This window comes from Ochotona curzoniae, unplaced genomic scaffold (genome assembly GCF_017591425.1).
Source record: "Ochotona curzoniae isolate NIBS_2020 unplaced genomic scaffold, NIBS_Ocur_1.0 scaffold_4683, whole genome shotgun sequence".
NCBI classification, from domain to species: domain Eukaryota; kingdom Metazoa; phylum Chordata; class Mammalia; order Lagomorpha; family Ochotonidae; genus Ochotona; species Ochotona curzoniae.
In genome coordinates, this window is record NW_024467121.1 from 32143008 (window position 1) to 32169392 (window position 26385).

General features: G+C 39.7%; 1 protein-coding gene across 3 annotated transcripts; it reads left to right on the plus strand.

Annotated features, from left to right (window-relative positions):
• Window positions 1–1196: 1196 nt before the first annotated feature.
• On the plus strand, window positions 1197–26385 carry LOC121148092 (ankyrin repeat domain-containing protein 7-like). 3 transcript variants are annotated; one of them, XM_040968094.1, is made up of 8 exons: window positions 1197–1483; window positions 10297–10411; window positions 21039–21111; window positions 21309–21432; window positions 21694–21752; window positions 24108–24195; window positions 25260–25450; window positions 26203–26385. In XM_040968094.1, the coding sequence occupies exons 3-8, from the start codon at window positions 21109–21111 to the stop codon at window positions 26278–26280; spliced, it is 543 nt and encodes a 180-aa protein (XP_040824028.1). In that variant the 5' UTR covers window positions 1197–1483; window positions 10297–10411; window positions 21039–21108; the 3' UTR covers window positions 26281–26385. The 3 variants fall into 3 exon arrangements, with proteins under 3 accessions (XP_040824028.1, XP_040824029.1, XP_040824030.1); XM_040968095.1 differs by having other exon boundaries at window positions 26208–26385; XM_040968096.1 differs by lacking the exons at window positions 21309–21432; window positions 21694–21752; window positions 24108–24195; window positions 25260–25450; window positions 26203–26385 and having other exon boundaries at window positions 21039–21179.

Consider the following 26385-nt stretch of genomic DNA (forward strand, 5'->3'; position numbering starts at 1 on the left):
GTTAAGGCTAACCCTCGATGAGGAGAAAAAAAATTCATATGGAAAAGCTGATTATCTGTCAGGAAGATGATGTGATGAACTTCTTATTGACACGGATGGCTGAAACGTTTAGATGCTATCTTCTTTTGATGCTTTCTTGGGGTTACCTCTGGATCCACAGAACCTCTCGCTTCTACCAATAAATAGCTCTTTGAATATAGCTTGCTACATATGTTCTTAACCTCTCTTTAGGTTGTTGTAATGATGACATCAAAAAACCTGGATGATGGAGTGTTCATTAGAACAAGATTAGTAAGATACCTTTCTTTTTTAACTTCTTTTTATTATTATCATTTTATGATACTGTTCCATAGACCCTGGAGCTTCCTTTATCCCCTCCCCAATTCCCTCCCCCCCTCACTGAGTTCCCTTATATAATTAGCATGTTCCCCATACACAGTCATATGTCCATCATTGTGGCCAGCATCCTATTGTCAATGGCAAAGTCCAGCATCCTACTGTCAAGACATAGTAAACTCTTTCATTGGGAGTCCATCTTTGTCTGGAAGTAGAGATGCATACTGCGTTGTATCCTCACATCTGAATATGAGAGTCTCCATTACACAGTTACTATACATTCCTTTAAATGAAAAGCCACAAAACAAAACCAACAACAGGAATAAAAAAAAAAAAGAAATTAATATCAAGAAGTTAAACAACATGCTACTGAATGACTAAGGTGTTGCTGAAGAAATGAAAAAGAAAGAATCTTCTTGAAGAAAATGATGGTACCCTATGATCTATGAGTCACTGAAGAATTTAATCAGAAGAAATTATTTTGAAAAGATGAAACTAACAGAAAAATCAGAATCCATGAGATACATTTCCACTGATCTTTGTTGGTGAAATGTATCTGCTGTGGGTAACAAATAGGTGGGTTTTGTTTTTAAATCCAGTCTACTAATCTATGATGTTTGAATGATGAATTAAAGCTGTTTACATTCAGGGTTAATGAAAATAGGTGCTAATTTGGGTCTGTCATGTTAGTAATGGGATGTTCATTGATTTTGTCTTCTGTTGTTGTTCAACCAAGTTCAACCAAGACCCCAGTCACTTGCTCCTATTTAGGACTGCAGGACCTTACACAAGTCCTCTGAGCCGGCTGAGGGCCTTTGTGAGCCAACTCAGGACTCCGCCCCATGAGATGCGCCCCGCCCACTGAGACTCTTGGGGCTGTGGTTGCTTTGGTGGGCGGTCCTAGTGGTCAGACCATCAGGAAGTAGTATTTGGGGCTGCAAGCAGCCCTTAGGTTGGAGCATGGGAAGATTTTCCCTTGGGAGACCAAGATGACACAGCGGCTCCTCAAGTCCCAGTTCGAGTACCATGCCAGAGACAAGAAGCTCGGGAAGATCCACAGAGCGGCCAGCAAGGGGGACGTGCTGACAATCCGCCACCTCTTGGAGGTGCGGGCAAGCGGAGTTAACGACAGAGACAGGAGCAACAGGTAACAGGAACTCCTGGGTGGTGGCCAGCAGTGAGAAGCATTCACCTGCCTGGTGGTCCTGCCAGGATGGGTTCTCGCCTGGGCATCGAGGCAGGCTCATCAGCACCTGGCACAGGGACCAATGAGTGCTCACCTTCCTCCTTTTAATTATTACTATTAGTATTGCTATTTTTATTACTATCACTATTTTATTTATTACACAGGTTTAACACGCCATCAGGTAATGGCATTAACACATTGCAAGTAGAAAAGAACAACAAAATTTCTAAAAAGAAACCTAAACAAACAGAAAAGCAAAAACTCTTCTGTACCTTGAGGGTGTCAGTACACAATAATCATATGCCATATTGTCACTCTCATGCCTATACATTACACTTCTTGTCCCCTGTGCGTTAATTATCACAGATTAGGAAGGCATAATATTTGTATTTTAGGGAATGCCATACTTCAGTAAACATAATGGTTTCCAGTTGCATCCATCGTATTGCAAAGGACATGATTTCATTCTCTCTCTCTGGTTTTTTTTTTTCGACTGAGGAGTATTCCATAGTGTGTATATACCACATTTTCTTTAATCAGTCGTCAGTGGGACATCTGGATTGATTCCATATCTCAGCTACTTTGAATTGAGCTGCTATAAACATGGAAGTACCAGTAATTCTTTCATACGCTGATTTCATTTCATTTTGGTAAATTCCCAGGAGTGGGATGACTGGATCATACAAATCTGCTTTCAGATTTCTGAAGAATCTGCACACACAGTTATGCATGATGGTTGCACGATCTTACATTCCCACCAGCAGCAGATTAGCGTACTTTTTCCCCCACATCTGTGCACACCTGTATTATTTTTTGAGTTTTGGGTGATAGCCATTCTCACTGGGATGAGGTGAAACCTCATTGTGGTTTTCATTTGCATTTCCTTGATGTCTAGTGAACTTGAGCATTTTTTTTTTATCTGCTTGTTGGTCATTTAGGTTTCATTATTTGAGAAATGCCAGTTCATGTCCTTTGCCCGTTTCTTAACTGGACTATTTGTTTTGTTGTTTCAGGAGCTCTTTACAAGTCCTCCTGGGTAATTTTTTACGATTTTGTTTTTTATTTTACTTGAAAGCCATAGTTAGGGAAAAGCAAAGTGATAATGTTCCATCTGCTGGGTCACTCCAAAAATGACTGCAATGGCCAGAACAGGGCTGTTACAAAGCTGGTATCCAGGAGCTTCTTCTTGGTCTCCCAAGTGGATGCAGAGGCTCAAGGCCTAGGGCCATCCTCTGTGGCTTTCTCAGGCTGTTAGCAGGAGCTGGATTGAAAAGCAGAGCAGTCCAGACACAAACCAACACCCATAGGGATGAAGACACCACCATCAGAGGATTAGCTTATTGTGCCACTGCACCAGCCCCAAATCCTGGATCTTACTTAATCCTCTATCAGTTACATTCATTGCAAATATTTGCTCTCATTCTGTTGATTGCCTCTTCACTTTTCGATGCTTTCCTTTGCAGTGTAGAAGCAGCCTAGATTGATGTAATCCCAGTTGTTTATTTTGGCTTTGATTGCCTGTGCTTCTGGAGTCTTCTCCAAGAAGTCTTGCTTCTGTCTTGATCTTGCAGAGTGGGGAAAATATTTTCCTCTACTAATTTGATGGTATCAGGTTGTAGAACTAGATCTTTGACTTCTTAAGGGGTGATTTTTGTGTAGTCTAAGGGAGGGGTCTTGTTGCATACTTCTGTACATGAAGATCCAGCTCTCCAGCACTATTTATTGAAAACTGTCCTTTCTCCTGGATTGATTCTGGTTCATTTGTCAAGAATTAGGTCACTGTTATCACGTGTGTTCATTTCTGGGATTTCTATTTTGTTTCATTGATCCTTGGATCTGTTTTTCTGCCAGTATCATGCTGTTTTGATTACAACCTCCCTGTAGTACATTTTAAAATCTTTTATTGTGATGCCTCCAGAGTTGTTTTTGTTGTTTAAAATTACTTCAGCTATTTGGGGTCTTTTGTGTTTCCATATGAGTTTTATCGTTGTTTTCTATATCTGAGAAGAATGTTACAGGTATTTTGATTAGGATCACATTGAATCTGTAAACTATTTTCAGTTGTGTGGAAATTTTGGTGATATTAATTCTAACAATCCATGTTCAGTGTCTTCTATTTCTTTCTTTAACATTTTCTAATTTGCAGTGTAGAAATCATTCACATACTTAGTTAAATTTATTCCAAGGTCTGATATTTTTTTTGGGGGGTGCAGCTATTTTGAATAGGGACTGATTTTGCAAGCTCTTTCTCAGTCATGCAATTGTCACATATATACAGGCTACTGATTTTTGTGTTAATTTTCTATCCTGCAATTTTACTAACCTCCCTTATGAGTTAAATTAGTGTCTTGGTAGAGATTTTTGATTCCTCTGTATAGAGGATCATGTCACCTGCAAACAGGAATAGCCTGACTTCCTCCTTTCCAAATTGTATCCCTTTGGTTTCTTCTTTTTGCCGAACGGTTCTGTCCAGAACATCCAGGACTATTTTGAAAAGCAGTGGTGAAGGTAGGCATCCTGTCTGGTTTCAGCTCTTAGTGGAAATCCCTCTAACGTTTTCCCCATTCAATATCTGCTGCCCATGGTTTTTCTCACATATGTTGAACCATCCCTGTATGCCAGGGATAAATCTGATTTATCTGGAGGAATGATATTTCCAATATGTTGTTGGATTCAGTTCGCTAATATTTTGTTGCAGATTTTTGCATATTATGTTCATCAGGGATATTGGCTCTCTTTCTCTTATATTTTCTGGTTTTAAGTTGTGTTGACTCTTAAGGAATTTGGGAGGATTCCCTTTCTTTAATTTTTTTTAGTTTGAGGGGGAAAAATGGGATCAGTTATTCTTGAAAAGTTTAGTAGAATCCAGCAATGAAGCCATATGACCCTGGGCTGTTCTTTGTTACTCTGCCTTCTTTCTGAATAAGACAAACTTTAGCTGGTGTCTCAGCTGCACTTCATTCCCATAGTGAGCATTTCATTTCATTAACCACTTAAGGTGACAAAACCAACAAAATACAGTCTATCTTCATTGTACATGTGTTCAAAACTATATTGTTGTATACAGAATAGAAAAGCATAATGAACAAAGGAATGTCCACAATTCATCATTTCAGGCCTAAACTTGTTGGGTAAAATCTCTGGCATCCCTGTGCTCATGTATAAACATGTTCTTGACTGAGAAGATCTTAGACAACAACATTTAAGATGGAAAATGTGTTTGTGTTGTTAAACATGAAGACTTTTTTTTTGTCAAAACGTGAGCCCCTTAAGTGTTTATCTCTCTTATATAAACCAAATATGTGTAGCAAAATGACAAAATTTTTGACTTACTATTATGATGTCATTAGCTTGTAACAAGTGAACAAAGATTCTAAAACAAAAATGTTAACCATTTACTAACAGTTGAAACAACAAATAAATTTAACTGAAGAGGAAATCCAGAAGTACCAAAATAGAGGAATACTTTTAGAACTTGATTCTGTTTTTAGAACTTGACACTGATCATACTTCCTATTATGAGGAAAACATGTATTATTTGTAAGTGAAATGCCTTTTATGGAGCCAAAGAAGTCAAGGAGTGGCAAGTATGGATTAAGTGGAAAAACTGCTAGAAAATGAGACAAAAACTTTAACATAATTTCTGCAAAAAGATTCATATTTTACTTGGGGACAGGTAGATAGATTTTCTGTCCCAAAACTAAAATCATGATGAAATAAAAAATAAAAATGTTAGATATAATGAAAAAAGTGGTAACAAAAAAAAAGAAAAAAAACATATATGCAAGCATTCTGCAGGTTTTTATAAAAATAGAAATTATTTTGTGTATCAAGGGAAAGATAACAAAATAAAACAGATTACACTGGCAAATATTGATAGCATAAATACTTCCAATGAAAAACAAATCTTCATTTTATAGAGCATTTGTTGAAATGAACAAAAAACCTGAACTTAGAATTAAGCAAATAGTTTTCTTTCAGATCTATATGTGATCCATGAACATAAAATAGTACTCAGTGTCCCTGACAAGAGAGAAGTTTAAGTTAAAAAAAAAAAAACCAGTTTTTGAGAATGAAGAATCTGTTAAATCTATCTGCTCATCAATGTTGAGATTATGACCTTTTCAATAGAAAACTTGAAAGGAAGTATCACACTGCCTTGTTAATTGCAGGTTTTTGCTATACTTCAACTCTTGTATACCAAAATAACTTTTGGAAATAGACTTACTATGTGTTTCTCTCATCACTACCTATAGTAGTGGATTTTATAAATTAGAGTGCATACACAGGACTCAATATCCCCCACTGAAGGTGGGATGGACACATATGTATGTAGACATGCAAACTTTGGAAGTATTTCAATTACATGTGAAATTTTCTTATCTGTAGTTTCCACAATGAATATTTGTAGAAACTCTAGGCAAAGTGTATTATTAATGAAGAAATCTCTGGAAAGGGAGGAAACATGAATCCTACAGAGATAAGAATAATTTCACTTCCTGTTATTTGTATGTATGTGTCTGCATTGGTATATTCTGCCAACCTTTAGCCTTTTGCAAAGTAAAGGGCATCTTTTTAGCTTTGCTTATAGGTTCATTAAGCATACCTTTCTCAAATATATTCTTTCTTCATATAGATGTATTATGTATATACCAACAATTGCAGATTAGTGATTTCATCTTGTTGCGTCCTTCTGATATAAAAAATCAGTACGAATATTTAATATTGCAGAAGTATGTTTCATGTTCTAATAATTTTCTTTAATAACATTGAAATATTCTATTGTATTTATCCATGCATCCAATCCATTCATGAAATATGATCTGAATATATATTTTATAGCAATCATACTCTCTCATGTCCCTTATGTCCTTCACAACTTTGTTTGCCATTCTAGCTTGACCAAGTCAAGAGTTTAAAAGTGAATAGGACATAATCTTAATGGAAGCCTTTCCATCCTTATTTCACACAAAAGCATTTTTAAAGTGAAGCAATTCTAAGAGACAACTGTCAACTACTCTTTGGAAAATGTATGAGTATCAAACACTGATACTAATCATTGGAAAGCTCTGATTTATTCTAAATACTGAGTACTATGAAAGATAACTTATCATTTGAATCTCAAACTTCTTTTGGCTTGTAATGTCTTGAAAATTGAAGAATTACACGGTTTTTCAAGCATTTCTGTCATCTCAGCTCTCTCTCTCTCATAGGATTTTGAAGAACTAAAATTTAGTTAAATGCCAGCCATATAGCTAGAACTATCATATGCACTATTGCGCAAATGATGTAAGGCGCCATGGATTTTGTAATCCCCTCCTGTTTTACATATCAAAGAGAGAATTTGCAAATGCTGCCAATTAGAGTGGAAATAATCAAGAATTATGATGAACAACACCCCATGCCAGAGATATCAAAATTTGAAGAAATGAGTATCTTAGAGTCATTAAGGTAGAGTGTAATCTACAATCCCTCAAGTATATCTGCAGCATCAGAGCAATTGTATTATTTTACTCAATGAAACCAGTTTTAAGTTGTGCCAGGGAGTGTTCTAAATATTGTTGCATAGATTCTCATTTAGTTATCACAGTGGTAAACTGTTTTTCTCCTTTTTTGTGAGGAAAATTAGGCATAGAAAGTCTAAATGATAGCTAATCAGTGGGCAAAACTTAGTGGGTTTGAAACAAGTTGTGCTGAATGTAAGGACCATGCTTTTCTTCAACACACTGCTCTTTTGTTGGTGTAGTAAGTAAAGAATTCATAAATATTGTACTTGCCTCAGAGAAGTATTTCTTCTGAAGGTAGAGGAATATATGGCTATTTAATGCTTACATGTGCCTGAGTAATTTTCTGTTTTAAGATTATACTGTATCAGGCTTCAAGCCTTGGGGTTGGGGGCAAAAGCAGCTCCCAATAGTGTGGCGGCTGGGGGGGGGGGTGCCCCTGCAAGGCCGGACCCAATGCTGGGGACTCAGGCCAAAGCCACTGCCTTTCAGTCCTGGGCTTTGGGCAGCCAGTGCACCAAGTGGTTCCAGGTTGTGCCTGCTGGCTGCGCGGTGGTGAACTCTGGGGTTTTTAGAATATGTAATTGCTGCCTATGGACACCCATGAATAAGGATAGTGTTAGTGTATTCTAGGTGATTCCAAGTAACAAGAGTCATGAAACTTTCGGGCAAGCGTGGGGACTGAGACCTGACGGTTTGGAGGGGAGCATCTATAAGATCTATTTGGGCCTGACTGATTCACCAGCCCAATTAGCAATCCTGAGATGGGCTATTAGCATAGAGCATCACTGACTGCAACACACCAGTCCACACCAAAGCTATGAATGGAGGCCTGTCTCGCAGTGCTAGGTACCAATACCTGACTGGGTGATCGAATAGTAGACTGGTCACACTCAAGACACTAACCAGCACACAAGAGAACTCGGTCCAGAGTAGACTCTATGGGTGAAGTGTGGGCCCAACCCTGTGGAAATACAAGTCCCACAAGTTAGCTCATGAGCTGTGGTGGTGATGGGTTGAGCTAGGTGTGACTGTGGCACCTGCCATCAGTTACGGGTAAAAGAACCAATAGCAGTCTGGGCAAGTCAAGGCAGCTGCACCCAAAAGTGCATCCTAAAATAGGATGTGGGGTGGCCCGGGCTGCAACTGGAAAGGGGCAGACTGGACAGGACCAAGCAACCCTCAACTCACAAGAAAGAATAGAAACCAGGATGGAGCACATGTCCTGTGAACCGGGCTCTTACACCAACTGGTCTGCAAAAGCCAGGAATCTAGGCTATAACATCAAAGGCAAAGGTTGAGACAGGTGGAGGTCTTAGCCAACTGGGTCAGAGTAACCACTGGCATGCACGTAATCTATGGCTGGGAATAGACTCGGCTGGGAGTTGTGAGAGTATCCCTTTGCTGGGTTAGGGTTTCCATGGGAGAGTGCGGGGGCTAGAAAGGGGGCTGCATTCTGCTCTGGATATGACTGCAATCTCCCTTGGCACAAGTGTAAACTGTACCTGGGCACACCAAGCCAGGCTAGATGCCAGCACCATCTGGTGCTCTGGAGAACCTGGGTAGACATAGGACGGACTAGGCTGGGTCTCTGTCCCTACTGAGCCATGTGTGAGCAGTGTCTGGGTTTGGATAAGCCTTGGCTGGGCTGAAACATCCAACATCAAGAACTGAAATAGACTGAAGGCCAGCAATGAGAGCTGACCCATGGAACCACCAGTATGTGCAAGATCTGACATAGGGAGAGGTTCTGATGGAGGAGCTTGATAAACTCCTCTGTGGGTATAGTGTCCCTACAGGTGAGCGCAAGAACCACGATAGAGAGCAACCCAGACCATGCCAGAGTAAGCTACCTGCTGGCATACATTTGGCATGGGGGAGGGAGGGGCAGACCAGGCTGAACCTATTCACATCATACGCTGGTGAACCCGAGCACCAGAATAGAATGTGGGTCAGGCCAGGTTCGGTAACGACACAAACCAGTGCACATTATGGAATGCCAAGGTGAGGTGAGCTTACCAGATATGGTTGAAGCGCCCAAACAGCACACATGAGAACCGGGGGGGAAGGGGAGAGGGACAGAGCCAGCAAGGAGAATGTGGGCTCCCTTCCTGGACAACCACTCCCACTGGAAAGCATGAGTTGGAATGAGGGCAAACCAGACCAGGCAGGCCAACAACGCCTGTGCGCCTCAGGTGAGCTCGATCAGGGAAGAGCCAGGTTGGGCTGACTGTTCCGACTGGTGCAGGTAAAAATTAGAGTGGATGAAGATTGGTTGGGCTTTGCCGCAGCATCAGATGGCAGAGGCTGGCACTGGGAGACAAATCTGTCAAATTTAACTCCAAAACCACCTGGAGAGTGCACAATCCAGAAGTTGGAGTGGCCTAGTAGGGAGATAGTGGGCACCTCCCTCTTGGGTTGCCACTCCCACTGGAGAGCATGAAAACCAGGACAAGGACAGAGGTGGCTAGACAGAAAGGCACCTGCCAGTATGTGTGTGGGCTGGATAGTAGGGTTGGTTGAGTTGCACTAGGCTTCAATGCCCATTGACATCGCTGAATGTGATTTGGGAAAGACTGAACAAGTCTGCAGTACATACTGGCAAGCATGGGAACCAGGGTAGTGAGCAGGCCTGGTCGGGGTTATGGAGAGTCACCCAAACTAGGCTGCAGCTTCCACTGGTTTGCGTGAGGGCCAAGTTGACAGGGTCGGGCTGGACCACAGCACTCATCGGTTCATGTGGAAGACAGGGCTGGAAACAGAACTACCCAGCAATTTCAACAACCAGCCTGTGCATACACACAAGAATCAGGTCTGGGATCTCCTCAGATGAAGTTTCTATGGAGATCCCTCCAACTGAACTGCTGATCTCAAAACCCCAACTATGAAGAGACTATGTCAGCCAGTAGATTCTGAATAGATTTCATCGTGATTGGAATGGCAAGATTGGCAGCAATTCAGAATTGCTGAACTATCAAAACTGCTTGAGCAGGACCCTCGGAGTGTGCCTCGCATTGGAGACCTGAGATGGGTGGGAGGCTGGGTGGGGCTTTTTGTTTTGTTTCTCCCCTGACCACAGATATAGGAAAAAAAAATGATATTAGTGTGGAAACAACGGTATTACCCACTTTCCTGTAGCCCTTGACCCTTTGTACCCTAAGCAACTAAGTAAAATTATTAAAAGTAGTAACAATAAAACAAATACAAAGAAAAAAAGATTATACAGTATCATTTCCTTAAAAGCCCTCTCAAGTCCTTTCTCTTCCACAGAACCGCTCTGCACCTGGCTTGTGCCAAAGGACATGTAGAAGTTGTCAATTTCCTCATAGGAAGACAATGCCTGATTGATGCCATTGACGATGCAGACATGACACCTCTGATGAAGGTACGCCGTGGCCAACCATGCCAGCGTGCAAAGGCTTTGGTTTAAATGTTTAGAATAAAAGTAAATTTTTCTCATTTTAATGTAATTAACTCATGAAAAAGGTATTTTTTATTTTAACTTCCTAGCACTTACAATGTATTCATTGGTGTGTTTACTGACAGGCCACACAGTGTAATCAGGAGAAATGTGCTATCATCCTGCTACAGCATGGCGCTGACCCAAACCATATGGACAAGAATGGCAACACTGCCCTCCACTATGCCATCTATAATGAGAACACAGGGATAGCAAAGCAGCTTATTCAACACAATGCAGATATCAAACTCAGAAATAAGGTGCAGAATATTCCACTTTTTCAAATGGTTGCAAATATACCTAGCCATACAAACAGAATCAGTTTTCCATGTTTGGAAGTGCAAGTTACTTCCTGAATGGAAATAGTTTAAGATAATTGATTATGAATTCTCCTTAAACACTGATACTTTTTGCAAATGCATTAGAGGGTACAAACCCTTTGTATGCATTTGTGACCAGTATTTGCTAAAGGTAAAACCATTTTTTAAAACTGCTTTTCCCACTATATTTTTATCTAATTAGTATAAAACAATGCAGGAAAGCAACTTTTGTCTTAGGAATAGACTATAGTTTAAAACTCAAGACAAAAGCTTGATACAGTAAAAATATAAAAAGTTGCTACTATAAATTTCCAGGAGAAATGAATTCATTTGAAATGCTGTTATTTCTCAGTATCGAGGCTTTAAGAGGGAAACTTGGAAAGAGAAAAGAAGCAAGCAATCAGAAATTTGGAAATTAGATAACTGAAGGAAAATACTAAGATGATTTTTCAGTCTGTTTTAGTTTTTCCAGTTTAGATGTTTAGACAAAGTGCTCTTCAATTTTGATTATAATAATTTAAAGTTGAATAAACAGAATTAGGTTGAACTTTAACTTGCACTGAGATCAATTTTAGGATTTGGTGAAAAGCATATAAGGAATGAACTGGTGATAATAAAGTGGCAAATGAAGTAAGAAAAACATAACTGTGGTAGGAAGAGTTGCTTAGATAGGAGAGTCTAAATTCAATTCTCAAATCTGGAATGTTTTCATGGGGAGGTTGGAGAAAAGAATTGTATAAATTTGGGTTTTGAGTTTACTGATCCTTGATCTACTCTTAGTGAGAAAGTTGAAATGGAGTTTTCAGCAAATGAGTCTGTCCCTTATTCATTCCTCTTTTAGTTCAAATCCCCACATGATAAATGAGACTGGCCATGTGAGAGAGATCTCCTCAAAGTGGCGGGTCTATACTACACTAGTGCTCAGCAGGATTGTGTGTCACAGTGACCCAACAAAATTTAAAGAAAACTTACAAGATTGGATTTATCCATGACCATTTTCACTTAGTAAACTGTGTAATCTGTGGACATGTATATTTCTTTAAAAAAAAAAAAAGATTGAGATAACCATAAATTCCTGGGTAGGAAAAGTGTAATATATAAATTCTCAGATCTCAGCAACTTTAAGAAATCTATAAAAATTGTAGTTTGGTAGATGCTGCTCTCGCTAATCCTTTCCTTTCCACAGTATTAACCTGGCTTTTATCTCTCTCTGTGTCCTTGGAATTAAGAGGGATCACGCTGCTGATGACTCTGTTAGGGGATAACATCAGTCATTCTCTGCCATTCCAAGGGTCTGCAGAAATTTGTCTATGACTCTTGAAAGATTTCCAGTCTCTTTGTTGTCAGTTGGGTCTTTAGGTTGACAAAGGTGTACCACAAGCAGGGTCTCATGATTAGAAAAAGCAGCAAAGTATGAGCCTTTTTCATGTTGAAGCAGTGTGGTGGAGACCATCTCCACATGTGTGCCAAGCTTGTAGAACCCTGGCACCTAATCATATGGCAGATTTAAGACTGAAATCCATGATGCTAAGAATACAGGTGAGAATTCTAATAGTTTAGATTTCACAGTCTTCCGAACTAAATACCTAGTTAATGAATAATCTGACAGATTTAAGTACCAACGGGTTGTAATTAAAACGTTAGAAAATTGTTAAATAGATATTATTAATGCTTTTTATGACATGTTGGGCCTGGTTTTCTAGTAAAACAGATGATACTAAAGAAAGCAGAGGTCTTACAGGCCGATATCTGCCTTATACAAAACCATTTGTAAAATACATCCCAGCTGATATAAGAACATTTAGGTACCCATATAGAGAACATATTGAATGCAGCCCTAAGGTGTTTGTAATTTGCTTTAATGAATTGTGTCAATGTGTAAAATTTAGAACTAGGTAGAAATCTTAATTTCAGGATTTTCTTAAAGAATCAAATCTGTATCACTTGAACTCTCTCTCTTTTAAAGAAAATATTATTTATCTGACACACAGATCTTCCATACAGTGATTTACTCCCTAGATGGCTGCAATAGCTGGCACTGGGCCAGGAGCCGGGGCTTCTTCCAGGTTCCCCAGGTAGGTAGCAGAGGCCACAGCAGCCAGGATACAATTGGTACCTATCTGGGATGCTGGCATCGCAAGTAGCAGCTTCACCTGATACATCACACACCATCCCACTTGAACAGCTCTTATTACTAAGTGTATGCCCTGCACCAGCTGTCTCCCAGACCAGGCAGGTGTCCTTCAGATTGCTATTGTCTGCACCTGAGTAACACATAATGCATAATTTTGTAATCTTTCTGAAACTTAAGTGGCCATGGGATCCTTCTTTTGAAGCACAGTCCATAATCTGTGCATAAGTAACTATTTGTGAAAATATATATATTGAGACACATTACTAGATATAATAATTTATGTCATCAGCTTAACAACAACACTTGAAGCCTTAGGGTTTTTGTGTCTTAGGGGCTGCATAGGTAAAGACAGAATCTTTGTCCTCAAGAAGTCCTTGGTTTGAATAGGAAGCAGTCAAGTAATTATAACATACCATGAAGAGTAATTTAATAGAAAACAAGAATATTGGAACAAATAAATGTTCAAATTCAGAGATTGCTGGATTTCATGTGGTACGGCAACTAAGATGGAAGTCCCCATAAGAAACCATAGCACATGTGACAGCACAGGGTTGAAAAGGAAGAACTTCCTTTAATTTGCTTTCTAGACTGTATGCTAAGTTTGTGAGGTCATTTGAAATGTTTTTGGTTCAGTTGAGAAATGTGTAATACTGTGAATTATTTATTGTTTTACAGGATGACCTCACACCACTTTTAGTTGCTATCTGTGCAAAAAGAGAGAACACAGTGGATTTTTTAGTTAAGAATAATGACATTTTTCATGCACTGGATAATATGGATAGGTATAGTATTTCGTTCTCTTTTTCTTATTTTTAACATTAGTTATGGCTTTGTGTTAACATTACTGAAGTCAAAGTATTAAATTAACAAACAGAATGATATATTACTGAGCAATAACGAAAAATTACAACACAATCATCCGTTGTTTAAAAGAGAAATTATTCAGGCTGGGCAACACAGCCTGAATATGATAGTAAACATATTCCTGCGATAGTGACTGGTATTTTATCCTTAGAATATGATTTATTTTTGATTTTATGACTTTTTATTAGCTAATAGGGGATTCACTGTAATTTAGTTTGATAAAATATAGACTGTAACTTTGAATTTATAACTAGGTAGTGAGCTTAAACTTAAACTTCTTGAACTTCTTAAACTGCCTGTAGTATCTTTAAATTTCTTCATTTTTGGTTCAGTAGCATGTGTGGTAAGAGCCGAGCTGATGAGCCCTGGGGGTTTGGGAGTGTCCCGGGTCATCTGGCCTGAACATTCGACCCTTGTGCGCAGTGGGAGCTAAGTTGGTGAGTCCTGACACGGTCCAGGAACAGTGCTACAGCACATTCATGTGGGCCTAGAGGTGGGGTTTGTAGGGGGGCTGAGCGATGACACAGGTGAGGGCATGCAGGGACATGGGGCTCACATCCAGGTGAGAAATGGCCTCTGAGGGGCTTGCATTGACAAGGCTACTGTACTTGAATATCTGAGCATTCTCAGTGGTTTAGAGAGCAGTGAATGGTATACCCAGGTGCACATAGAGGATATGGCAGTCCACTGAGGTCTGCAGAGTACATCTATCTAATACCATAGCAGAAGATGGAGGGCAGATTGCCCAAGGAAGTGAGTAAGAGGATGCATGGAAGGGAGGGCCACTGAGGTAAGGAATGACTACTGAGGGACTTCTGTTGACAAGGTCATTGTACCTGCAGGTAAGCAAGGGACTGAGATCCAACGGTTTGGAATGGGGAACGGGAGGAACTTTAAGGGTCAGACTGATGCACCAGCCCATGTTGGAGATCTGAGATAGGCCAGTTAGCATTGACCACTACCAACTACCACTCACTGACACACACTAAAGCTAGGGTTGGGGGACTGCCTGGCAGGACTAGATCATAATACCTGCAGTGAGAGAACAGGGAACAGATAATGTTAGGCTGTGCCATGACACTAACAGCACACAAAAGAATCGAGTTTGGGAGCAGTCTCTGATAGATATGTGCCTCCTCACCCCAGTGGAACTGCATTGTCTGCTGTTTTGCTCAAGAGCTGAGGGTGGTGATGGCCTAAGCTAGGTGTGACCATGGAACTCTCCAACACTCATGGGTGCTGGGATTGAGTACAGGATGGGCTGATCCAAACTGCAGAACTCATAGGCATACCCAAGAACAGGGTGTGGAACACACTATGCTGCAACACCCACCAGATGATAAAAAGGCTGAGATGGAGGGAGCCAACTACACCAGGTAAGGGCCTAGCACACACTGGCACTTATGAGATCTGGGTCTGAGAGTGGGTCTGGTAGGGAACTTGGGAAACTCACTTGGTTGGCCATAGCTCCCACTGGTGAGCATGGGATTCTGGCCTATTTGCTGGTCAGGCCATGTAAGGCAGTTCCACCCATTGGCAAGTTTGTGGGTTGGTTCTGGAGGAGAGAGCCGATCATGCAGGATCGGGCCTAACCTTCACACACTGACATGTACAGGTGTCAGGCTGAAGTGCAGGTCATGCCAGGCTAAGTTATCACACTTACTGGTTTGCCTGAGTCAAGGATGGGAGCAGACTGGGCAGGGGTAGGCTGCCCCATCCACCGGCGAGAATTGGGACTGAGGGTGGGCTGGAACAGGCCAGGCTGCTGCATTTGATGGCACCAAACAGGGGATGGGCTATGCCGAGCTGGGTCAGAGCAACCACTGGCACATGCAATATCTGTGGCTGGGAGCAGACATGGTTGGGGAGCTAAGGAGACATCATGGCAGGGTTGTGGGCTGAAATGGTGAGCACTGGTAAGCTGAAATGGAGGCAGTGATCTGGACTGGGCATGGCCAGTGTCCCTTGACATGGGTGTGCCTGGGTCTGGGTTGTGCCAGACTGGGCTGGACTCCAGCATCCACTAGTACTCATGAGAACCAGTGTGGGTATAGAATGGGCAGGGCTATGTCTCAGCTCCCATTGAACCACACAAGAGCTGTGTCTTGGCGTGGACCAGGTGTGTCTGAGTTGTAACCCCAACAATAAGAACCAGAATGGGCATTTTGGGCTAGGCCACTATTCCTGCCAGGACAGGAGGTGGACTAAGTCAGCCTAGGCCAAGGACCCACCAGTGTATGCAAGAGTTGCCACAGGAGGAGACCTGATAAAAGAGCTCAGGAAATTATTCTGTCAGGATGCAGTCCCTACAGGTGAACACAAAAACGAAGACAGGGAGCAGCACAGACCAGGCCAGGTTATAATACCCACCAGCATACATGCGGGTCAGGTCTGGGGGCAGGTCAAGTTGGGCCAGTTCATAATACCCACTGGCAGATTTGAGGACCAAGATGGGATGCAGGACAGGCTGGGCCAGGCTACAACGCCAGCCAGTTCACATTAAGGTTGGGACTGGGGGCTGGCTGGGATGGAGTAGGCTGCTCACCCACCAGCATGAGCTAGAATTGGGCGCAGACCAGGCTGGGCTAGGCATCAGCACCCCACAGCATAAGCAGGAACTAGTGGCAGACTATGCCAGGCCAGTCTACAGCACCCACTGGCAAATACCGAGGTAAGATGGTATTGGGCCATGCCAAACTGGGCCGTAGCACCCACAAGTACTCATGATACCCAGGAACAGGGGTGTGAACCTGGTAGGAGGGCAGCGCAGACTCCCCTGCTGGGCCTCTACTACTGCTGGTGCGTATGAGAACTGGAACTTGGGGTAGACCAGGCTGGGCAGGACCATAACACCTATTGGTTTGTATATGAAGTGGGTTAGTCGGAGAGCCAGGCAGGTCTAACCGAATGTATCACTGGTACATGCACAAGCCGGATTTTGTGCAGGCCGGTTGGACTTCACCACAGCATCAGCTGGCAAGTGCTAGGACTTGGGGGCAAATCCTGTCAAGCTACATTACAGAACCACCTGAAGAGTGCAAGATCCAGAATTAGGAGTGGTCCAATAGGGAAATCATAGGTACTGCTCTGATGGGCTACAACTCCTATGGTGAGCGTGAAAACCAGGACTGAGGGAAGGCCTGGCTAGGCAGGTGGTGGCATCTGCCAGCATGAGTGTGGGCTGGATAGTGTGGTTGGTTGGACTGAATTAGGTTACAACACGCATTGTTGGTTACAAGAACTGAATGGGATATAGGAAAGAATGGAACAGTCTACTGAACATACTGGCAAGCAAGCCCAGGAACCAGGGTTGTGGATGGGTCTGGTAAGGATTACTGGAGGTCGCTCTAATTAGGCTACAGTTCCTGTTGGTGTACACGAGGGCCAAGTATGTAGTGGGCTGTAGGATGGGTTGGGTCGCAGCATCCATTGGTTTGCAAAAGAAAAGGATCTAGATACAGAACTCGCCCAGCAACTGCAACTATTGGTATGTGCATAGGCTGATGTGGATGACAGACTCAGCTGGAAGCCATACTGATAAGTACACATGAAAGTAAAATCTGGGTTCACCTCAGGCAAAATTTCTTTGGGCATCCCCACAACTGAACCACTGGACTCAGAACTCCAACCATGGGGAGAATCACAATATCTATGGGCTGACCAGGAGTGCATGTATCAGAACTGGGCCTCCTCAGTGGAAAAGACTGAGCAGTGGATGGTATGCTCAGATGCACATGGAGTACATGGCAGCCCATAGGGGGCTACAAAGGACATCTGGTACCATAGCAGAGGAAAGAGGGCAGAATGCATGGATATTTACCCCCAGGCAAGCATTCACAGCAAATATCTGGGTGAATGGAGACTCCAAGGTGGACTATGTCCACCAATGGACCTTGGAAGGATTTCCTCATCATTGGAGCACTGGAGCAATGAGATTGGCAGCATCTCAAAACTACTGAAACCACTCAAGTGGAATCCTTGGAGCAGGCCCCACATCAGGGACTCTGGGATAGCATTAGGTGGCATTCCCCATCCCTAAACACTAGGGCAATTGGGAGCCTGGGTGCAGCTTCTCCCTTTGTCTCCCCTCTTCCCTCAGATATAAGAAGAAAAAGAAAACTTGGAAACAGTAATGTCCCCCACTTTCCCTAACTCTCAGTCCTTCTCACCCTAATCAACTATGTAAATATCATTCAAAATTACAATTTTTTAAAAAATTATTTTTAACTTTCTTTTAAAATTCTATATTAAGTATTATCATGAGTCACAAATCAACCCTATCCCTAACCTAACATCGCCAGATACTATCTCTTCACCAGATGTTCTTTTCCATTTCCAGTGTATTTTCTATTTTAATTTTATTTTTTTAAGACATGTTTTAAATTAGAGAGGCAGGAAGAGAGAGTGGGGGAGGGAAGGAGAAAGAGAGAGAAATAAAAAGTGCTTCTGTCTACTGTTTTAGTGCCCAAAGCCTGCAAAAGTCCAGGCTGGGCCATGTTGAAACTTGTAGCTGAGAACACAAGTCTCCTATAGGGGTTACAGGGAGTCGATTGCTTGAACCATCATTACTACATTGATAGGAGAATTGAGAATCTGGATCTGAGAATCAAACCCAGGTATTTTGACAGGAGGAAAAGGCATCAAAAACAGTGTCTTGATTGCTAGGTTAAATGCCTGCACCTTATCTTTATTTGTAATTAATATGGACAGAGAGAAGAAAGATAACTTTAGATAAGCTTTTCATTTAATGAAGATAGGTTTAAGTGAAAAGACACAAATGATGGAGTTTCCTTCTTAGATGTCCCACTTGCTAGGTGTTCTTGGGAAGATTATATATGTAGTATTTTGGATATATAAAAATCTATCCAGTATTTGGCACATGTTTGTCAGAATAGCTTTCTGAAATGACAATCACTATTATGACCATCATAGTAGTTGCAACACTGATAATAGCTTTCACTTATCTGACCTATGGCTGGCTATGGTACACAGTATTTTATATCAAAGTTGAGATGAAATGGAGAATTACCTGTTTAAATACATGCCTAAAAAGGATAAGTAATGGCAACAGAGTTACTGTCCATTTAAGGTCTTTAAATTAATAACTTCGCCTGTGGAATATCTCTGACAAGAGAATTTCTTCTGATCCTTTCCTTTATTCCAGATATAATTTACATGAAATACACCTCCCAGAATGTCTGTTTGTTAAAATATGTAGATGCTCCATTCCATATAGGCATGATGTTAAGTTGGGAAAATATATTAAACTCACTATTTAAATAACTTTATGGGAGCTTTAATAGTGATATTAGCTGTCATTTTAGAATAGTCCACATGCTTGTTGCACAGGATAAAGCAACCAACGTAGTCACCCTTCATTAGAAAGGGACTGACAGATATTATCAAGATAGCTGTGCACACTCAAGAGAGCTGTGCTGATCTTCCACTTAATATGTGAGTTGGTGACACAAAAATGGTAGTGAACATTAAAGTGACAGTGAAGAGAACTATAACTATTTCATCCTTTGTGTGAAGTAAGGTTTTTGTGGTTTTGGAAATGACAGTGAGTCAGTACTGCATCAGTGAGAAAGCAAACAGAAGGCTTGACTACATAGGGGCAATGAGCATCCGATTCTTGATCTCAGGGACTGGAGAACCTTTATCATGAAGGATCCCGATGATACTCCTGTCAGGAGCACTATGCTTTGAATGTAGGAAACTGGAGCTCTGGCTTAGCAGTGAGTTTGCAATCCGATGAACATTTTAGTGATATTCTTCCAATTTGTGGTGTGACCTTGTTGATTTCTTTAATCAGTGCTCAATGATTTTCATTGTAGATTGTTCGTTCATTCGTTCGTTCATTCTTTAAATTTATTACTGAGTATTTAACTTTTCTGTAGCTTTGTGGATGAAATTTATTTATGTTTTAGAGAGAAACAAAGTGGATGTGCTTGTGTATTGGATCCCATCCTTATATCAAGATTTTGTGCCTTTTAGGTTTAAGACGTAAAGATTTGAGGCTGTCTGGGTTTGTCTGCTTCTTATTGCTTTAACTAAAATACACAAGTGCGGCTAAAATATAATGGAAAAGAGTTTATTTGGGCTTACACTTTTGAAGCTCACAGTCCCAGGCCAGGTGGTATTATTAGGTGCCTGAAGAGGACAGTGGAGGGTGGAATGGGTGTACAGGGAAGATGCCATTGTGATCTGAAAGAGGGAGACAGAGAGAAAACTTTCCTGTTCAACCCACTCAGGAGAACTATTTTCACAGGACCAATCTCCTGGGGTCACTAGGTTCACTACCTAGATACCATCATTCTGTTCTTCCCACCGTTAATATTAATGTTAACCTATTTGTTAGGAAATAAGAATTTTGGAACAACGACACAGAATTTGGGCTTTTGTGATATCCAAACTACTAGCCAATCTGAATCGCTGCATTGAATCCTAGAGAAGACACATCTAGGGTTGGGGCCCCATGGGAGGCAGATATTTAAACAAAAAGAAACAGAGATGCAATGATCACGACTTGTGGTTTTCTAGTGGTGACTCCGGATATCTGAATGCCTATGAAGATTTTTAGGAGTTTATCAGTTTATGTGTACTGGAATGAGGCAATCCTCATATGAGGAAAATTATTGAATTCTAGAGTTAAAATTTTAATCTCTGAGAATCATACTCCTAATTACAACACACATATTTTTGCTTTGCCTTTTGTACCTGTAGCTCTAAAATATTTCAAATAGTGGGACTCCTTGTATTGTTTTAGGGTAAAAAGAAGCAAAGGAGCCTTCCTCAAAATTTTCTTGCTGAAAGGCCAAAATTGCAGTTTTGCATTACACAATATAGTCTATAAACCAAGGACAGGAAATCAAGCAGGAACTGAATCCTTTTCTGCAATACTCTAGATTATTTTTGTTCCACTCAAATAATAAAATTTATGTCAGCCATTTTTGGATTTTCAGTTGTACCCTCAGGGACAGTTTGTAAACCAATTATTCTCAGGCTCTGCCACCGTACTAGCCTTCATATGTTCCTGTGGAATAAATGATCTTCATGGAACATTTCATTAGAGAAATGTAGAAGCAGCAATAGACATTGACAATCTTTTTTAAAACAAAAATGAAACTTTAAATATATCACAAAACATCATTTGATATATGCATTGCTGACCTTTTACTATGTTTTTACGGAAATATTTTACCCATTTCTGTTACATCTTTTTCTGTTAAAGGCTTTGCAACAAATTTGGACATGTGGATCATTTGATTGCACCTGGTGTGGAAGACTTCAATTTATTTACAATGGTGAAATTCTCTATTATGAATTTAATTTTCTTATTGTTCATGCCTAGTTGAACATGATACATAATTTGTCTTCTGTAGATATTTTTCTTTTTTTTCCTTACCTATGATGTGATTGTCACAAACAATGTTGCCTTATTAAGTGAGTGAAAAAAAATAAAAGAATGAGTAATGAAACAACTGATTTTTTTTTTTTATAGAAAGAATCATCAACTTCATCAGATGTAAAGAATAAAAATGATACTGCTGGCATTCAAACTGCAAAAAAAGAACAAGCACATAAAGATGGAATAAATTGTACTGATAAATTTTGCAATTACACAAGTGAGTATATATTGAAACTTTTCTGTTTAAATGCTATCACAAGAAGTAAGATATAAAGCTATAAATGTGAGATCCATTTCCTTTTGGTGTTTTTCATTTGTTTTTTCTGTTCATATGACCAAATCCTGAAACCGCTTCAACCCACTGAATTTTTTTCTTGCTATTTTATTTCATTGAATTATGAATACTGGATATATCTTTGCATATTTGTGAGCTAGACTAACTTGTTCTCATTATTGTATCTATGGTTATATTTTATAGATGCAGTGTCTACCTTAAGAGCAGAAGAAAAAAGTGTAGAATCATCTTCAGATTCTAAGGTGATATCCTTTGATCTTTTGTGATTTTAAAATATAGGCATGAAGCGATGTTAGAACACAGAAGGATATACGATTTCCTTTTGTTTTAAAATTGTTTTAGAGGGAGATGTGAAACACATACAGATGTATAGACAGGCAGAGCCCCATGTTCTAGTCCTTTACTGTGTGTACAGTGCCTAGAACGCGTCCTGAAACCAGGAGTCAGAACCTCAACGCAGACACCCCTCATGGATGGCAAGGACGCAACTGTTTGACCCATCACCTGTCCCTGTATGAATCAGGACACGAAACCAGGAATGGACCTAGAAATGTATTGCATGCAGGTGTCCTCTCTAGCATCTGGGCAACTAAGGCAAATGCCTTGAAGGGCAGGATTTGAATTTTCTTGCCGCTATTGTGTATGCCTATTAGTAACTATTTTCATCACATAATTACCAGTGTAATATTCCAACATTTGCTTCAATAATTTCAAATATGACCTTGTTCATATAAAGAGAATATATACTTCTAGAATGATAGGATAATACAAATTTATAACTTCTTAAACAAATTAGTCCTATTATATCAATTCAAAATGCTATGAGATGACTCCTAAAAATTAATTTTGAAGGTTTTTAATATTAGAGAGAAATGTTCATGTAATGACATTTCAATGTAGAATTTTTAATTCTATTTTAAATTCTATAATATTTTCAGGTTTATTTTTTCCTTTCAATTTACTATCATTTGAGAGTCTGCAGAAACAGAGAAAAGAGAGGCAAAGAAAAGGGGAGCAAGAGAAGCAATCATTCACTGAATCATCACCATATGCTTGCCAAGGTCAGGGTTAGACCATGCCAAAACTGGGAGACAGAGATTCAAACACGTGTCCTGTGTGGGTGGAAGGGGACAAACTCTGTGCGACACTAGCCACCACATCCCAGGGTGTGCAGTAGGAGCAGAGCCAAGACATGAATCCCAGAACTCGTGTGAGATGTATATAACTCATCTGATTTCTTAGCCACTAGACCAAGAGCCTACCTCCTAAATATTTTCATCATATAAGTAGTGGTACTTGATGGTTTAACTGTTGTCCTGCTGCAGCAATGTATTTATGCAAATCTGCATGATACACCTAATGCCACTATCTGGGCTGTACCTTTATTTATAAGTTGGAACATCAGAAAACAACACATGGTAAAGATGCTGTAGTGTGGTGGGTTAAGCCACCACCTGCAACACAAGCAATCCCATATCAGAGCACAGGCTCTAGTCCCAGATCCTTTGCTTCTCATCCAGTTCATTTCAAATGCACCTGTGAAAGCATCAGGTGATGGTCAAAGTACTTGGTTCTGCTACCCACATGGGAGACCCAGACGGAGTTGCTGGCCCCTGGCTTCAGCCTGCTGCAGCTGTAGCTATCAGAGTCTTTGGGGATTGAACCAGAACATGTAATGAATCTCTCTTTATCCTTCCTTCCTTTTCTCTACTTTTCAAAAGAATAAGAATTAAATAAATATATATATATATATAATTATCACACAACTTTTTTTACTATGAGGAGTAGTGAACCAGTGGATGTTAGATCTTTCTGTAAATCTGATCTTCCTTTCCAATAAAATAAGTTAATCTTTAAAAAAAAACACTTCCATTTAGAGTATTTTAATAAATAGAAGACATCCTAAAAATAAAATATATTGAGTATCTTTAAGTAGCCATATTAGCAGTAGACACAGATATAAAATAAGAATTAGTTTCCATACAGTAAAGTCTGTGGATACAGGAAATATCTGAGCTTTTATGCTTGAGAGGCTACCATGTAGGGCCATCATAAATGACTCTTCTAAAGTCATGACATGCGAATATTCTGACTTGTAACATACTGGCTGTAAAGTCTTGGAAAAAGTAATGACACCTAGCTCAATGCCAATGATTACATTTAGGAAAAAAAAAGCAATACTAATGTTTAAATGGTAAGAAATAGAAAAGTCTCCTTGATCTCAATACTTGTGTGATTGCTTGGTATATGACCTTTGTTCTAATAAAATATTTTAAAAATCAAATGTCCTTTCAAAGATTTTATGATATTCTCTTACTCTTGAGAAATATGATATAGATTTGAGTATTGAAGTTGGTTAATTCTAAAAATGCATTCATTTATTATCGGTGATATTATTGCCTCTGTACTTCCTTGCTCAGTTTGCAAAATCAATTGCTTTATGAAGAAAAAGATAAACTTGATATCCAGAGTACTACGATTTCAATACATGTTCCCCTTATTTTTGTCTAATTCTTGTGAAATATGAAATTTGGATTTTTGCCTAGAACATGACCAGGAAGTCGCTCTGCAACTCATTAGTGCCTTAATTTCAACAGAGTATTTCTAAAAGTCCTCTGCAGAAAAATGATGATCAAGCTGGAACTGCAGAGAAAAGAGAGAGATGCAGAAATCCACCACTAAAAAGTAAGAATCATTTGACAGAATGTTTCTGTAAAACATGGACAGTGATATATCACAATAGCCAACAATAGTCACCAATTGAGAACTGCACAGTGATAAGCTGTGTATCTCATTAGGTGTCAGCAATGGACTGATTGGCGAGCACTGCGAATAGGGTAAATGGCTAGTTCCATTCAAAGACAATGTATAATCTGTGCAAAGTCAGAAAATGGGGATAAATAAAGAAGTGAAAGAGTAGAAACAAATAATGAGAAAAGCAGAGGGCTTAGGAAGTAAAGGGGAAAAATGAAGCATTTACTCTGAAGAGTAAGAAAATAAAATACTTTCTGTATGGTCAACCTTCAATGTATATAATTTGGCATCATATGGAATATTGCTACTTCAGAGGATAGTATTACATAAGCCAAAAGGTGAATTGTGAAGATCAGATAGTAAGATTAATTATGGAGAAATTAAGAAAGTTGATAAGCTGAGAGATAGTTCAAGGTATAAGCTTTATTCAAGCTTTGAGGAAGTAAGAGGGAAGAGCTTAGGCTAGACTGTACACACTTATGCTAGAAAACAGAAATGTGGAAGCAACTCACTAAAGACTGAAATAAGAGCAATTAACAAGTGTTCCAAAACTAACAGGATACTGGAAAAGCATTGTTTTGCTTTTATTTCTGAGTGCTCTCTTTCTTTTTCCCTCTCTCTCCTGTGCCTTCTCTCTGCATAATTACACCTGTCAAATAAACAAATCTTTAAAAACTGTAGCAAACTCTCACTGAAAGATTATGCTTGAACTCAAAATTGATAATAAAAAATTCTATTAAATTCTGCAAAAATTGTAGCTTTCATCTTATTATCCTAGAAATATATTTAACTGAGCATATAGATCTGTTAGGGGTACTAGACTGAGTATTCCAAATGTCAAAAGATAATCTAGCAAAAATAGTATTACTTGTATTAGACTGTAGACATGTGCCTCACTATTGTGATACTGAGAGCCTTTAGCATTTCAGGGATTCTCCTCATTCAAGAATTGAAGCCTGTGATTCAAATAATGAGACAGTATTTCCCTGTTACAGACAGTAATAAGAAAGAAAAAGCACCATGGGCCATGTCAAAAGAGCCATTCCACAGGAGTTTCAGAACTAGTAAACATAATACCGTGGTACCTGAATTAGAGCATGTCAGTTCTCCAACACACAATGACACAGAAATAACACTGAAGAAAGGACAAACCCTGCTTGAAAGAACTGAATGTATCCAGACACAGGTACAAAACTTTGAATTGAAATATCTTTTAATATTGCCTTGTCTGCCTTCATAACTGAGTTAGCCCATGTAAAGTTACATTCTTGATTAGACATTTAGAACAAATAGATTATAATTTAGTGACTAATGTCCTTTTGCATGCCTATAAGGAATTAGTTCCTTATGTTTTCCATCTTAAGCAGTAATTCAATTACGTCTTATTTTACTGTGCTGTTCTACAGTGCTACTAACGAGAAAACTACATGCTTAGACAACCAGGAATTAGTTTGGATTTTAAAATTAGTTTACCTAAACGGAACAGACTCGTTCCAAACATGTAACTATAAGGTATACATAGATGCAATTTTGACTAATATTTTTATCGCTTAGATTTGAGAAGATTATGTCTGGAACTTCAAGCATTGTTAGATTTAGATTGCCAAAGAAAAATCTTTACATTTTTTTTTCTGGAAAATGATAATCATAAGGGAATAGTGAATATGTGGATCTATGACAAGAATTGGTTTTATTGTTTATTTATTTGATGTTTATTTAACTCTTTGAAAGACAGATGTTGATTGCAACTGTTACCATGGTTGGAACAGAAAACGAAGAAAGTACTAAGAAGTCTCTATAAGGGCTTCATAGAAAGAAAGCAGAGAATGTTGAGAAATACTGAGGCATCTTTGGTTAGCATGGGGATAGGATTGTGAGTGGATTTCTGTAGACAGAAAAGATCATTCTGACAGTGACTTTGTTTCTGCCAATCAAAAGAACAGGAAGGAGCCATCCTTGCAAGGCCCAGGCAAAGAACGTCCTAGACCGAAAAAACAACAGATCATGGCATCATGATTTTACTCTTAACGACCAAGAATGGGCATGATGCCTGAAGTGAGACAGCCATCATCGTTGATCTTTCTTATATTGTCATCAAACAAAATTAAAGTGTGCAATCAA